Source organism: Castor canadensis, chromosome 2 (assembly GCF_047511655.1).
Source record: "Castor canadensis chromosome 2, mCasCan1.hap1v2, whole genome shotgun sequence".
Lineage (NCBI taxonomy): Eukaryota > Metazoa > Chordata > Mammalia > Rodentia > Castoridae > Castor > Castor canadensis.
In genome coordinates, this window is record NC_133387.1 from 19307718 (window position 1) to 19325087 (window position 17370).

General features: G+C 37.2%; 1 protein-coding gene and 1 non-coding gene across 4 annotated transcripts in view; one reads left to right on the plus strand and one right to left on the minus strand.

Annotated features, from left to right (window-relative positions):
* Positions 1-17370, minus strand: part of Nup205 (nucleoporin 205) — a 79578-nt gene that overhangs the window by 43327 nt on the left and 18881 nt on the right. For all 3 annotated transcript variants that reach the window (XM_020182914.2, XM_074062383.1, XM_074062375.1), the window contains 8 exons: positions 15063-15238; positions 11537-11653; positions 11214-11351; positions 9384-9534; positions 7688-7893; positions 6014-6196; positions 4130-4180; positions 3355-3564 (listed from right to left, as the gene is read on the minus strand). In XM_020182914.2, the coding sequence (XP_020038503.2) occupies positions 3355-3564; positions 4130-4180; positions 6014-6196; positions 7688-7893; positions 9384-9534; positions 11214-11351; positions 11537-11653; positions 15063-15238 (1232 nt within the window). The remainder of the gene's footprint in view (positions 1-3354; positions 3565-4129; positions 4181-6013; positions 6197-7687; positions 7894-9383; positions 9535-11213; positions 11352-11536; positions 11654-15062; positions 15239-17370) is intronic.
* LOC141421158 (small nucleolar RNA SNORD37) lies at positions 14085-14149 on the plus strand. Its single transcript, XR_012445827.1, has one exon. It is a non-coding gene; the product is annotated as a small nucleolar RNA SNORD37 (small nucleolar RNA).

Below are 17370 nucleotides of genomic sequence, written 5' to 3' on the forward strand. Positions count from 1 at the left end.
ATTTCTCAAGGGTCAGATTTCACACTTTCCCTAAGCATCTCAGCTGGGAATGAGGAGAGGCATCATCTCAGCTGCTCATACTATTTCACAGTGAAGTACAGAGCAGTGACTGAAGCCACTAAGACCACAGAGCCAACAACAAACAAGATGGAAGTCAAGCCCAGGTCTTCTGGGGCCAGAGCTCCACTGCATGCCCACAGGCAAAAAAGGTAAAAAGATACAATCACTGATTGGTTTGCCCCAAATGACTTCATTATCACCTCCTTGTTAAAAAAAAATCTAAAAGCTATGTACCATAAGCGATGTATCAATACTTATGTCAGACAAATATGTATAGCCACATATACAGTAAAATTTAAACTATGCTTTAAAAATCATTGCACAAGGCAGGCACTGGTGACTCACTCCTGTAATCCTCTCTACTTGGGAGGCTGAGATGAGGAGGACAGGGTTTCAGGCCAGACCCTGCAAATAGTCTGAGAGACCCCATCTCCAAAATAACCAGAGCAAACTGGACTAGAAGTGTGGTTCAAGCAGCAGAGCACCTGCTTTGCAAGCACAAAGCCCTGAGTTCAAACCCCAGTCTAACATTTAAAAAAAAAAGAATCCATTGAAAAGAATTTTAGGAAGACTAAGTTTGGTCATTGTAGACAGGGTGCATTTTTTTTTTTAAAAACCAGGGCTGAGTTTTGAAATGGGACTACAGAATGGCTTTTTATTGTTTTTAAAATACTCACTTTTTTGTAGTTTCCAAAATTTTCAAGAAAATTTATTTAAATAAAAAAAAAGAGGCAGGGCTGGAGGCATGGCTCAAGTGGCACAGTACCTGTGTAACAAGCTTGAAAACTGTGAGTTCAAACTCCAGTACCACCCAGAAAAGGGCAAATCATCAAATAATAAATGGATTTTAGGACTGATAAATATACACAGTCTAATACTCTATACTTCTTATTTATCTTAATCCAAAGCAATGCTTCTGTGAGAAGCTAGTATCCTTAAGACTTTTAAGTAAAATAAATTCAAAAAAAGAAAAAAAATTTTTTGCTATTGGCGATTACTGGGATTTGAACTCAAGGCCTCACACTTGCTAGGTGGGTACTCTACCACTCGGGCTGCTAGGTGGGTACTCTACCACTCGGGCTACACCCCCAGCCCAGGAGCGAAAAATTTTTAGTATAAATATATGGAGATGGAACTGAGATCAACAGCAGCAGGGAAAGCAGTCACACTTGAAATGCAGCGACACATGGGTGAAAACATCTGGAAAGAATGTGACTGACTGCTGCTATCAACAATGAGATTATAATGACCTTTAAAAGAAAAGGCAGACAAGGTATTTGAAATAAGTGCAAAAAAGTGTCAACAGTTTGTTGAAAGGATTGCAATGATCAAGTATCCATTATTCCTCTGAAATGACTTTTATTAATAAGGCATGGATGCTGTTGTTCTTTTCAGCAGATTAGTAAATTTATGTTAACAAGGTCATTCTAGAACATAAATAAAATGTGTTCCCTATAGGCCTGATACAATACAAGCAATATTATGAAAAATAGGTCACGCTAAGGGGAAGTCACTAACGGGAGGGAAAGGTAAAAGAAGAAAGTTAAGGAGGTTAATTTAATATGGTTGTTGTACTTTCTGTGAATGAATACAGATTTTAAAACCTGTTGAAATCATCATAAGAATGGGACTGAGGTAGAAAGGAGAAAAAGAGAGCGAATGAACCAATTCGGGTTATAATACATATAAACATGGAAATATCACAATGAAACACCCTATATAGCTATCTTAAACAAACCAAAATGTCTTTTTTTTCCAAAAATGGAGACCAGAAAGGCAGAAGAGGTTGCCTGCCCCTCCCGGCGGGAAGGGGAAGGATAAAGGGAAAGGGGCAGGAGGGTGAAAATGATGGCAGTATTATGAACTCGTGAAAATAAACGGAAAAATGAGACCTGTTGAAGCTATTCCAGGAATGGGGGAGGCCTTGATGATAGAGAACAATGGAGGGGGTGAATTCAACTATGATATATTGTAGGAACTTTTATAGATGTCACAGTGTACCCTTCGTACAAAAAAAAAATTAAAAATGTATTCCCCTCAGTGTTTATTTTTACAAGGGAAACAAAACTTGCACAGCAAATAACAAAAAGGAACTCCAGTTATTTGTGACTAAATATTAGAAACAAGCTATGTCGAATAGGGTATGAATAAACAAACTATACTAGATATAAGTAATGCGTATTATGTAACCATTAAAAAGACTATTTTCAAAGAATCTGTAAAAATCTGTATGCTACATGGCAAAAAAGGAATACAAAGTAATACAAGTAATTCTGTCACATTTTTTAAGTATGCATGCACAGGAAAAAGACTAAAAGTAGTGATCCTTTTGGTAAATGCATTATGGGTAATATCATTTCTTCTTATATTTTTTCTGTATTTCCAAATTGCCTCAAATTAGCATGAACTAAATTATTTCTATTAATCATTAATAAAAAACCCAGTAAGTTAAAAAAACAGCAAACTATAGCAATAAAGTAGAAATGTTCATATATGTTATGTCCAAGGGCATTCTGGGAGGTAGTAAATACTAGCACAGACTAAAGTGAATTACATCAGAACCTGGAAGGGTCTCTTACATAGCTTAGTGGTTATGAGCTTGAATCTGGAAACAGTCCTAGGTTCAAATCCTGGTCCTGGACCTTAGGCAAGTTCCTTAACCTTGCTAAGCCTCCATCTGTAAAATGGGAATATTAATAGTACCTGCCTCACAGTGGTACTGGAATCACTTAAAATGGTATATACGATGAGCTCAGTGCTATCTTGCGAGCAAAGCCAGTACGTACATAACTCTCAGTGCTCCCTCGGCCTCCATTCACGGCAGTCGTGTTTAAGACTCATTCCCACTATGCCAACACTCTACAGCCAGAAGTGCTACCAGCAGATAAACTAGAGTGCAAGTTAGAATGTATTCACTCCCTGACTTAAACCATCCCAGTAAGGGACAGCAGTATGCTTCCAACAAAGCTACAACATTTTTAGTTCAATTTCAGTCAAAGTTTGTTCAATTAGACATGAGCAATACCCTGTCTTGAAAACAAATAAAAAATTTTTTTCAGTTAAGGAATGACTATGAACACATATCAATTAAATTACTGATCACTAAAATGTCACTGCTTTGATTTCAATGCCCAAATTTATTTTTAATAATCAAGCCAGAGACAGTTCAGAATTAAGACTAATTTTGACTAACTTTCAAAAACTAAAATCAACATAGAGTCCCTTACACCTTGAACAAAATAAAAAGCAAACAATAAACGAGTAAGAAGAAAAAAGATTTTCTCTGAACATAACCTTTTCAGCTGCTCTCCGGTAGGCCCTTGTACGGAATCGGAGAAACACAGAATCTCTAAGGAACTGCAAATAAGGGTCAAAGCCAGGAGGCCGCAGACCAACACCCAAATTCGAAGGACATGAGGTCTCCACCAGGGTGCTAATCAGCTGGCAAAAGGCCCGAGTCAGTGGGTATTCTTCACACCGTGATTCTATTTCATTGAGTTCAACCTTCAGAGAAAAATAAAGATGATTTGGCAGCATTAAACTACTGGCTATGAAATGCAGAGCATGTTACAGACATGGCTCATTAATAGTGCTCCATGATACCAAAAGACAAGTAACAGACGTTGCCATTTTTCACTTAGAGGAAAGGACATAAATCTATCCTCTATCAATCTAGATGAGTCAGATGGAAGAACTTCAAATTTCTATGTATCATTCCAAACTCATATTAACAATAGAGATCTTAAAAGTTTCTTTAAAAAACAGGCAGGGAAAACAGAGAAGAAAAGAAACAAAAAGAATTAAATCCTCACTTCAGGTTGACTCAGGTAACCTAATTAAACAGTTTAAACCAAGATTGAGTCTGTATGGCTGCCATGTAATATCCTTCTCCAACTCTCAAACACTAAATGTTTTGGTTACTTTCATTAAGCTTCATTTCCATTTCAACACTGACCAGAAAACCTTCGAATGCAAACACATTGAATTTGATAGGCTGAGAATAATTGTTCACAATTTCTCATTACGTGTATGAATGAACATAGAGTTTAAACTGAAAGGAAAACTTTACCTCAATACCAATAGCTTGCCTCTGGCTTGGAACTCTGATGGTCTGCAGTATCTTAAAATAATAATAAGGACATGTCAGGAGCATTCTTCATACACTGGTTAGCGGTAATGGCTGTGTCAGGGAACAGTTACACACCTGACCCACTGCTCCCATACATCCCAGTGTTCATCAGAAATGACAGTCGAGTAGTTCCTGATGGGTGGACTTTTGTTAGCAATTTTGGAAGATTCAGCTGGAATTTTCAACTTTGTGGGGTACAGAAAAATGGTAATACTTTTTTTGGGGGTACTGATGTATGAACTCAGGGTCTTGTGCTTTCTAGCAGTTTCATTACCACCTGAGCCATATCTTCAGCCCTTTTGCTTTTGTTATTTTTGGATAATGTCTCTTGTTTTTGCTCAAGCCCAGTGATCCTTTTACCTACACCTCCCACGTAGCTAGGATTATACATGTGTACCACCATGCCTAGTTTGTTTGTTAAGATGGGGTCTTGGTTACTTTTTTTGCCTGGACTGTCCTCAAGCCATGATCCTCCTGATCTCTACCTCCCAAGTAACTAGGATTACAGGTGTGCCCCCATCAATGCCCAGTCAAAACTGGCAATTTCTTAGAGCACACAATTTGTTTTTTTCAACAAATTTCCTCTCAGATAATCTGGGAAAGACTTAGATCAAGAGGACCTCGGTTCAAAGCTGGCCAGGCAAACAGTTCAAGAGCTCCTAATTTGAAAATACCCAGCACAAAAAAAGGGCTAGTGGAGTAGCTCAAGTGGTAAAACGCCTGCCAAGCAAGTATGAGTACAAACCCCAGTACATCAGCAAAAAAGAGGTTTCTTAAAGTGGGAAGTTTTTGGCTAGCCTGTTCTGCTCTTTGGACTAACTAGCATATGGTATAATGAATTATAGTTATTCATGAAACTTTTTTTCCTGCAAGTCAATACTGTACTATTAGCTAACATCCTTAAAAACCAAAACAAAACAAAAAACCCCAACAGTGCTACTCTAAGGATAGAAATACCAAACCCCACCACATTTCACTTTAGATGTAAAGAAGTAATAAGCATACAGGACACTGGTAAATACCAATACACTCCATGAACCAAAAATTAAAGCATCCATCAGTAGCAAAAAGTGGCTCAGCCTCTCGGCACATGCCAACTCCATTAATTGTTGATTTGATAAAGTATCATTCATGTCTTCAGGACACAAATGTTAGAAAATAATCTAGAATACTGTACTATTTCAAAATGGCTGATTCTGTGGCAGGTTCCTTTATGTTGTATTACTTCTAAGACAAACTCATATTCCACCTAATCATTTTCCTAGAGTTATTTCAATAAAACATACCCTTATTTTCCTTTCACTTCATCACAACTATTCTTGAGAAAAAAAACTCTAACAGAGCCTACATTTAGATAGGAAAATAATTCAAGACTTTAAACCTTGTGTAGCCCATATACTTCCCCTCCCATATCAGCCTAAGTACCTTCCATCAAAAATTCCTACTATCACATTTCCATTTTTCCCAAAGTTGATGGCCCTGGCAATAAGCCTTCATGACCGCCAATAAAAACTTCTTCTAAGGGCTAGAGGCATGGCTCAAGTGGTAGAGCACCTACCTTGCAAATGAAAAGCACTGAGTTCAAACCCCAGTACCAAAAATAAGAACCTTCTGGTTGCTACTGACTTAGTGAAGTTGTCAAGTGAATCAAGAGAAAAGCACAGGCCTATTAGTTTCTAGTACTATGCCCAGCCCCCAAATCATAAGTTCCGGATTAGGACATTCATGGTTTACTGTAAGTCTCAATCAGATGCTCTTGCTTTTACAGTATTATTATCAAACTCATTTTCCAAATAATACAAATAAGGGAGTTCATAACACTACCTGAGTATATTCCAATGACTGCCAGAGAGAAGCAGCAATTTCAGGAGACTTTCCAAAAGCTGAAAGTGTCTTCAGTAGCTCAGCTTTGAGAACAGGGGAAATACTGCACTGCAAGAGGCCCAGAATCACCACAACAGGGGTCCACTGAGGATGCTCACATAGTGCCAAGCGAGCATTTTCACTCTGAGAATTGAACACAAGAAGAACAAGTTATTTTATTTATTAATTTTGGGTTTGTTTCTGACTAAGTTGGTTTTAGAATGGGAGTTACATGTTTCTCTGAAAAATAGCATTATATAGCATTATTAGCCAAAACGAATGTTTCTCCCAACTGCAAACAGTGATAGAGGGGAAGTAATCCTATGAAATGCAGATTCAATCTCCAGAGAGCAACACTGTACAGGACATTCCGAGACAGAGACTATGTTGCCCAGGCTGTTGTCCAACTCCTGGGATCATGTGACACTCCTGCCTCAGCCTCTCTCAAAGCTAGGATTATAAGCATGTACCAACAAATCTGGCTTTCTCTTTTTAAAAGCTAAGGAAAAAAAAATGACCATCAATCATCTACATTGTTAATGTTTATACTGACACTCATAGACATAAGACATACTAAATCAAAGATAAGCCCATCATTTATGCTTAAAGTCCACCAGTGGAGCAAATCAGATCACTAGTTTGGTCAACATAAAAAACGGAGGGCAAACAGCCTCTACAGAATTACTTTTGCAGACCCCAGTATGGAAAATAATAACCGAGATAAATGGTCTGCAAAAGCCACCATAAATCCTACCTTGGCATTTTAAACCTTTTCTGAAACAATGTAAAATGTTATAGTGTAACACAATGCATGAATGAATAATTACCTTGTCTTCTGAAGACAAAAAAGGAGACACATGCTATCAACCACCATGGCATTTTAACTCAATGAGATATAATTACTAATTTGATGTTTTGATGCTTAAAAACACTATGCATGATCAGAAAAGCCAAAAAGCTGCATGACGCTATTCTGTTTCAGAGGTAGTGTCAGACTAAGCAACTTACCTTTGCTCTAGTGAACAGAGAAATGAATGAATGAGATTTCTAAGTTGGGAAATTATGTAATAAAAATAATGCTGTTATAAAGACTAATTTGATAGAGGCAGGTAAAGTGGCTCAATGTAAGGAGAAAAAAATAATTCCATAAGTAACTTTTCTTTTTAATTAAAACTATTCTTTATGTATATATACACACACCAACACAAACACACACATACCTCCATACCTATGCTAGAAAACCTTCTAGAAGAATGCACAGACAACTCACTCTTATTTACCCTTCCCACTACTTTCACTCAAGCTCAGGCTATTGAACTGGAGGTGTGGTTCAAGAGGTAGAGCACCTGCTTTGCAAGTGTAAAATCCTGAATTCAAATCCCATTACCATCAAAGGAAAAACAACCAATCTTCAAGTTCAAAGCTATTATTTCCTTACTTAGATTATGCCAATGAGTAGGACTTGCATAACTTATGCCTTCTAGAGGTCAAGGAAACAAATAGTTTAAGGACAAAATGGTATAGATATGCTAAATTTATTACTCATAAGCTTTTAGCATTAAAAGAAAATATTTGGTCTCTTAAAATGACACAGATAGAATACAAATGAAATTATGCTGTGGATGGGATACCTACCCAAGTAATGATGGTAGATGTGAGCTGCAAAAAAGCAATCAGTCCATCTTGTTCCTTCTGAGTGATGCCACGTGAAGGAAGGTGACGGTACTGGACACTATCTGCACTTGGAAGATCCTTTCGGAGATGTTCGTGGTAAAGCATTAAAGAGTGAAAGAAATGCTCCCAGGAAACAGGACTACCACCTGCTCCCTGAATATTTTCAACTAAAAAGAAAGGCAGCACAAAGTTTTCTTTTAAAAAACAATTCCAGTTGAAGCTGGGGATGTAGCTTAGTGGTAGAACACCTGGCTAGTATGTGCAGGGCCCTGGGCTCTACCCTCAACAACACACACACATATACACACACACACACACACACACACACACACACACACACACACACACACACACACATACACACACACATACACACACACACACATACACACAGACATCTATTTGTTTAGAACTTGAGAAAAAATTTAAAACAATTGCCAGGAGTGGTGGTACACACCTACAATCCCAGCTACAACAAAAGTGGAGGCCAGAGGATCAAGTGTTTAAGGCAGGCCAAGGGAAAGTTACCCAGACTTTATCTCAAAGACAAAATAAAAACAAAAGGGCTATGATACAGCTCAAGTGGGAGAGCACTGAGACGCTGGTTGAATACCCACTACCAGGAAAAAACAAACTAAAAGAAAACCCCAACAAACTAGGTAAATAGCATGCTGTTTTACCTAGGTAAGTGGTACATTGAATCCCTCTGTGAGGCAGAACTCTGGATTAATTTTTCCTCAGGACTAAGTATGGGTTGAAGCCCATCCAAATGTAAATTAATTTGGATGTCAGTTATATGCTTCATAGCCAGCAGAGTTCTCTGTGCATTCATGTAACTATACATGGCTGCTTTGTTCTCACAAAGTAATTCTCAAAGATTGACTGGAATTCACAAAGAAAAAGATAACTACAATCTAGTTTTGAAAATTACTACATACTAAGCATGGGAAGGGCATAACATATTATACTAGACACTAAGAGTGGCCAAAATATTAACTTTGGAGCCAGTCAGTTCTGAGTTTCTGACACCTCTCCTCAACAACCTGGCAGTGTTGGCAAATTATTTAACTTCTCAAAACCTCAATTTCTTCACATGTAAATATGAAAACAGCATCTTCCTAACAAAGGAGATGTCTAATTTTGTTTCCCTTTTGTAGAGTTTTTGGTATAACCAGAACTAAGTCTCAAAATTAAGTAAGGAAATTAAGTCAAGAGAAAATTTTTAAAAACAAGTATTTATGAAGACAAATTAAAGAAATCAAACTTATGTGGCAAAAATATATACCATGCTTTGTGTGCCAGATGTGTTCTTGAACCATTACATAAATTCTAATACTACACTGAATTGGTTTTTATAAAGGACAATAGCAAAATTCCCCAATCTGTAAGACAATAATCAAAGAATCACTATGCTCTATGCTGGTTTTTGTTTTTTGAAGTACTGGGGTTTGAACTCAGGGCCTCAAGCTTGCTGGGCAGGTGCATTATCACTTTAGCCACTCCACCAGCCCGAAGTATCCCTATGCTTAAAGCCATCAATGTACCTCTTCCCCTCTGTTACAAAAATAATTTATACATCTGGTAGAACCCAGCATAAATGAACAATATTCTTTACTAGACAGTGAGATAGCAAACTTGAGTGCAACAACAAACTTACCATGGCTACTACCATTGACTTTGAGAAGGCTAAAACAGTAGTGGGCACACTGAGGCCCACTGGCCAAACCCTGGAGCATTTTCAAATAAGGTATATAAATAGTTGGAGGCAGTAGATCGCCCATTTGCCTAACAAACTTTGATAAGACAACCTGAAATAAAGAAAAACAAATAGATTATATAAAGTATATCTTAGGTTTAAGGCAACTTGAACTAGCTAAAAAAGACCACATATGAACTATAATTAAGTGTTCTGATTCAACCCTTGCAAAAGGCAAAATTAACTGTATTCTATTAGAAATTGTTTTTAATCTTCTCTTTAGCAATTTAATGCAATTAAAGAATATCTTTGTGAACATAAGTACATTTTTTCCAAGCATTTCAATATTATAACACATAAGACTACACACATTTTAAAATATGTGAGACAGCTAAGGAAGTTTACTCACTCAAAATTAGCCAGCAAATTAAAAAAATCCTAGCTGAATTAGTATAAAGACTGCACAACTGATATCATTTTGATGGCAACCTAGACATCCAATGTTTTGAGAACATTTTTAGTGTTCTCAAAATCATGTTCCTATATTCCTGCTCTCTTAAGTTCACTAATTTTTCCTTTTTCTTACTTATACTTTAATAAGTATGTTATTAATAAATAAAAGTACCACTTAGACTCATTAGTTGGAACTCAGAAGTGAAGATGTCACAGATCTCTGGAAATTATTATTAAGTTTATTAGGCATAATAATGGTTTTACAATGATGTAGGAAAATACTTATTTTTAAGAGATATGCTTACTTAACCATTGAGAAGTGAAATGTCCTATTGTATATAATTTACTATAAAATACCCCAGCAATGGGCTGGTGGTGGAGTTCAACTTTGCCTCACAAACACTAGGCTGTATTCAATCCCCAGTACCACTAAATTAATTAGTTAAAATAATAGTAGTAGGTGAAGTAAATAAGGCAGTATCTCAGTTTATGTAATTAAGATTTCGGCTATTCATTTATAATTACTGCATCTTTGGTATGTTTCAAAATAGAAAAAAATTAACCTTTACAAAGGAGAAAAAAAAGCCTTTAATACATCCTTCTCTTATTTTTTGATGATACTGGAATTAGAACTCAGGGCGTAGAGCTTGTTAGGCAGGCTTGAGCCACCACCCCAGCCCCTAAATACTTTTCTTAATGGTGCGGAAAAAAAAAAAAAGAAAGAAAATCCATGTAAGAAATATAGCAAAATAAAAGGGAGCTTTTTATTAGAAAATATGAAAAATTTTATATTAGAAAATAAGAAAAATGTACAACATGAAAGCTTCCAAAACAGAAATCTCTAAAAGATGAATGAAGACATGACAATCCATTTTATTTACTTCTGCACATCATACTTCAGAAAGACAGTGTAGAAAGAACTTTTGTTAACATTATGTAAAGACTCACAGGCATGCTGTCAGCAATGAAAACTTCTAAGCCTTTTTCTTCAATACTCATACCTCATCTTCCCCAACTTGAGAAGAATTATGTACACTGGTTACTGTCATGCCTACAGCAGACAGACTAAAATACTAATAAAACTCAAATAAGTGATAACACAGAGATTAGAAGACTTTCAGCTTCTAATAATTTGACTGACTACATAAAATGCAAAATGATCAAAAGTTTAAAAGTTTCAAATTTTCTTAAATAAAAGGGGAAAAGTACAAATTTCTAAAAGTTACACTATCGGTCATTTGTGTTAAAAAGCAATAATATCAGAAGTAACAACTTTCATGTTTTCAAAATTCACAATCACTACACTCGAGTACCAAAGTAGACAGCCTAAAAACTCACCTGGCGCTGAGGGGGCCGTTGATGAGCCACACCCAGGTAAGAACCCATGATCGCAGGAGTCTGCAGAGGCTCTGAGGGACACCAATATTCAAGGGCAAGCTCCAAGTGAAAAGGGTTTTTTTTATATAGTTCACCAATCTGTAGGGAGTAAGCAAAGACTGTGGGAAAAATGCTAGTAACTAAAAAACTACTGAAAGAGAAAAGTATACCGGTATTGAGTTCACTTGTGGATTTAAAGTTTGAGAACTGAAATTTTCCAAAGTTGAAGAAAAAAATTAATGGAAGGAAAAAGAGCTGAAGAACTACTCAACGTAATTGCTTACCAAGAGCATTAAGTGTTCCAGATCCCTTCTGAGTGAAATGGGGGGGTCATTACCCATCTGCACGTTCATGTGAATTATTCGAGCATCTTCATCTGCTCGATTCTTCAGTTGTTTCACCTATTAGACATGATTTAGTAAGGAAATCAGGCAACTGTCTTAAAGTAATTACATCCAAGAAAACATTATTTTAAGTAGCTATTCAACTTTAGTTACTTGAAGAAATATGCTAGGAATTTTATTGTAACTTTGCTTCCTGTAATTTATTGTATCTTAGAACTTCAAAGAATCTTCCACAACATAGAAGATGAGATTAATCACAGTGTTTCTGGGATTTAGGGATTCTTAGTCCTAAGTATGCCTTAGAATTTGCTGGCTAATTTGGAGTGAGTAAAGTTATTTACAGACATTTGGGCAGGGCATTTTTTTTTCATTAGGTTGGATTATCCCAAACACTGCAAGAAATTTAACACCTTTGGAACTACCTCCTAACTACCAATTAACACCCTACAATAATTTAACAAGAGAAATAGCCCTATTCACACTATGAAGAACACTGTATCTCTGGTTGAAAATGACTGACCTTTTAATATTTGTGTAAACTAAATGCCAATAGAAATAAGAGAAATAACCAGGAAGTTCCCCAAAAATTTAGAAATCAAACAACATAACATACTTCTGTATAATCCATTGATAAAAGAAGAATCACAGAAAATTAGAAAACATATTAAACTGAAAATACAATCTACCAAAATTTGTGTGGCACAGCTAAAGTAGTTACTAGGAGTAAATTCACTGCATTAAATTCTTATGTTAGAAAAAAAAGTCTTCAAATAAACAATCTAAAATTCTACCTGAAGGAAGGGGCATGTGGCTCAGTGATAAGAGTACTTACCTAATATGCATGAAGCACTGGGTTTGAAACCCAGCACACACACACACATACACAAAAGAAACTAAAATGAAAAGGGCACATTAAGTCCAATGTAAAAGGAAGAAACTACTAAAGAGCAGAAATTAGTAACAGTGAAATGAAATGTAAGAACACCAATGAATTCAAAAGCTGATTCACTGGAAAGATCAGTAAGATTGATAAACCTCCAGCCAGGTTAATTAAAAATGGGAGAAGACACAAATTACCCTATCAAGAATTAAAGAGGAAATAGCACTACAGATCCTACAGAAACAGAAAGCATAATATAACAACATAAGAATACCTTTATGCCAATTTGACAATTTGAATGAAATGGACATATGTACCAACAGAAACTACCAAAGTTCATTAGAAAAGAAATAGGTAATTCAATAGTCCTGGATCTATTAAAAATTCTAATATGCCAAAATTATCTGAATAAATTCACTGTTTACCTTATCAAGCCATTTATGACTCTTCTATACAAAGTCCACTCAACTTTCATCTTTCCAGATGACCATTATCTTTCCATAATCAAAACTACTAATTAGGATAACATTTTAGTCCTTAACTTTTCTAAGGGTTCATTTCCACAAATATAAAATGAAAGCATTACCAGTCCTGTGATGCTTACCTATCAAGTTCTTCAAGATTGCTGAGGTCTCAATTATGTTAGGTACACCTTGACTATTCTAGTCCTTTTGCTATTCTTACCCAGAAAAACCCATTACAATTTACTCTCTGTACCTATAAATTACTGCTCTTTGTATATATCTATCTCTCTAATTAGATTATAAATTTTTTGCTGGAAAGGAATAAATCTGCTCATTATTTGTCTTTTGTGTGTTTGCTTTTTGGTGCTGGGGAATGAACCCAGGGACTTCTGTACTTGTTCTACTATTGAGCTAAACCAGCAGTCTTACTTGTCTTCTTCACATCTAGATTACAGGAAGAAGCATAAATAGGGAATCAGGCTGTCCAGGTTGGCTTGAGCATAAACAAAGAGTCTATTCAAAAAAAACTGAAGTAAAAAGGGTTTGGGGAGTAGCTCAAGTGGTAGAGCACCTATCTACCAAGCATGAGGCCCTGAGTTCAAACACCAGTACCTCAAAAAACCAACAGCCAGGCACAGGTGGCTCACGCTTGTAATCCTGGCTACTCGGTAAGCAGAAATCAGGAGGATCATGGTTCAAAATCAGCCTAGGCAAATAGTTTGCAAGACCCTACCCTATCTTGAAAACAACACAAAAAAGGGCTGGTGGAGTGGCCCTGAGTTCAAACCCCAGTACAACACACACACAAAAAAAGAAAAACAAACAAAAAAACCCACTTCACTCATTAAATAATGAATAAGTACTTCACTTTGTTGATTGTTTTTTTATTCTTGGTTCTCTTTCCATTTGCTTTATGTTTTTCAGGAGGTATGGTATCAGACCTGTATAATATATTACAAGTACAGACCCTTCACCCTTCCGGGTGCTTTCCCTTTAATCCATACACAAAAATGGTAGCTTTCTCATTTACTTCCTGCCATCATTTTGCTTCTTGGGCACAATATGGCAGAACATATACCATATAGGAATTGTCTGTAAAGGACTACGAGCACAGCTCAAGCCATGTATTCAAAAGTAGCCTTTGGCACATGATGACTGAAATTTCTTCACTTTGACCTGATGTATACTGAAGAAACACAATGTCTAAGGCTCTTGGGGGAGGGAAAAATGTAGCCTCTGTATTAAGTTTCTTAAATCCATTACTTTACCTATATCCATGTTGAAGCCCATTTATACACATTTAAGAGTTCAAACAACTATCCATAAATAAGACTTTTTTTCCACTGTGCCTCTTCCAAATGATATATAAAAATACACCTGTTCCTCACTACCCATGGAGAATGAGTTCCAGACACCAAAATACACGAATACATAAGACTTCTATAACACCACAGTAGCCAAGTGTGGTGGGCACACAACTGTAACCCCAGCAGGAAAATCAGAGTTCAACATTAGCCTAATTCCAGGCCAACCTAGGCTACATAGCTAGATCCTGTCTAAAAAAAACAGAATAAAATAATGTATCTGAATATAACCTACACACATCTCCCCATATACTTTAAGTCATCTCTAGATCACTAATATCTAATACAATGAAAACGCTATACAAATAGTGATATTATTTACAGAATAATGACAAGAAAAAAGCTTGTATATGTTCAGTACAGATGCAGTAATTTTTCCCTAGTATATTTAATCCAAAGTTGATTGAATCTGCAGATGTAGAGCCCATGGACAGAGGAACAACTGTATCAAACAAGGCAACCTCAGCACTGATCCCAAGGGTAAGATGGTATTAATAATTTCCTACCAAAAGAAACATTTTCATTCGCTTATTACTTCTTATTATAAACCATTCTCAATGGCTTGTTTTCAGTTAATGGGCCTTACATTATTTCGCTTTCATGAGTTACAAATGACAGCGATAATATACCACTGCCAAATTTTAGTCACTACTAAAAGACTTTATTAGTTTCTAAGACATAAAGCTAGCTAAAAATCAATTTAAAAGTTTACAAAATTCTTCCACTACTTTTTATTCATCCTACATCATTACACTTACCTTCATTGGCATGAGTGCAAGGAAATCTGTGATGAGATTATGAGTTCGACGAATATAAAATTCTTCCTGATAGAAGCTTTCTGATACCACTACAGATTCAGTGAGGAACAGGAAGACATTGTCAGCAACTGCAAGCTCTGCCATTGCTTCATCTGCTTCTGTGAATTCAGCGAGAGCTAGAAATATATTTAGAAAAAAAGTACACAGAGAAAAGTCATTGGAGAATTCCAAGATGGCGGCTAGAGGTAGGAAGCAGAAAGCGAGCCTCCTATAGTGAAATCTTGGAGAGACGCTGGAGACACACTTTGCAGGCATAATCACCGAGAAAAGGCATAACTTTGACCCCTCCACATCTCCAGCCGGCGCAGAGAATCTCCACCTCACCTTAAACGGAGACCCGAGGAGGCCCCCGGGCCGCCAGTGGCCGGCGCCCATACGGCTTGGGAAGACGCAGACCAGGTGAGCTTCGCGGTACCGCGGTTCCCCCACAGACAAGCCTGGGCCAGAGCAGCATAGGCCCCTGGACAGACTGACCTCCACTCGGGAAAAAAGAGAAACTGAGTACTAAGCAATAAGAACAGTTAAGACACGCTGGAAAGAGGGTGGGGCGCCCTGAGCGCTGAAGATTGGGGGAAGGGAATCCTTCCCGGGACTGTAAAGAAACGAGCCGGGCGGGCCGGAGAGGCTCTGGCGGGAGCGGGGCGCGCCAGCAACCAGGAGCGGGGACGCTTGTGAGAGGAGGGAAGACCCACTTCCCACGTGAACTGTAAATAAACACGCAGGCCTGACAACGCGGGGCAGTGTCGCCTTTCCCAGTGCTTGGAAAGGGAAAAGCCTGTAGCAGAGGCCCCCCTCCCCCGCACAGGAGAACTCTGAGCAAACAAAGCCTGTGGGACCAGGTGAGCGCTAGCTCACCCCAGAGATCTGCATAAATAACGCCGCCAGCTACAGGCTGAGAGCATCAGGCAGGCGAGCCACAGTTGCAGATACCACTCTCAGAACTGCCTCCAGACGCTTTTTTTTCTTTTTCTCCCTACCTTTGATGAGAGAACAACCGAATTACACCTGCAAGCCGAAAAACTTACTGAAACTGTATTGCATTTGAACTGGGGACACTTGGTGGGGCTTTTTTTTTTTTTTTTTTCCTTCTTCTTCTGTGTGTGTGCGAGTGTAGTTTTGTTCTACTTTATGCATCCCCTTTGATGAGACAACTACAGAACAACATCTGAGGCACCAACTCCAGGACTGGAGATTGAGACGGACATCCAAATTATTAAGACTGAAATTGCATTGCATATAAACTTGGAAGTTTTTTGGTTTTTTGGTTTTTTTGTTTTTTTTAATTTTCTATTTTCCATTTTATTTTAATTCATTTTTATATATAGATATTACTTTCATATACTTTTTATTTTTTTTATCTTTGATTTTCAATCCTCTCTCTGTCACTCTATTGTCTGTCCAGCTTACTGTCGATTAGTACACTAACACTCCCTGTTTATACCTCTGAAACTCTCCTGTCTGATACCTTGTTCTGCTTTCTCCCTCTTGTCTGTATATTTGTTTTCCCCTTTTCTTTAACTTCTTGCTTTCCATCTCAGCTCACTCTTCCATTCTCAATATTACCATTGTTATTATTACAAGCTAGAAAATACTTAATTGCACACAGTACAGGGACAGTAACAACACCAAGGACAATGACAAGAAGACAGAAAAAACAAGGAAACCAGTTTCCCCACAGCAAAAAATTAGTACAGGAACCAGAGGGGAATGAAGAGAACAGAAACTCAGATCCAGACTCCAACAAAATGAAGATAAACTATGCCAAAGGACCCAATGAAGCCCACAAGAATAATTTAAAAGAAGATATACTACAAGTACTCAATGAGAATTTTATAGAGATGATACTGGATAGGGTCAACCAAAATGTACAGGAGACACTCAAGAAATTCCAAGACAATAAAAATAGAGAATTTGAAAAAGCAAAAGAAGAAATAAAGGAAACCATAGAAGCACTGTATAAACACCAAAGTGAAAGAGAGAACACAATGAATAAATGGATAAATGAACTCAGGACAAAAATAGACAACAATAAAGAAGAAAACAGCCAGGATATGGAAAACCTCAGAAAAAAGAACGAAACAGAACTGCAACACAAAACGGAAGGCCAATCCAGCAGAACTGAACAAACAGAAGACAGAATCTCAGAACTTGAAGATGAAATGGTAATTAAAGGAAAAACTGAAGAACTATTAATTAAACAACTCAAGACCTGTGAAAAGAAAATGCAAGAACTCACTGACTCCATCAA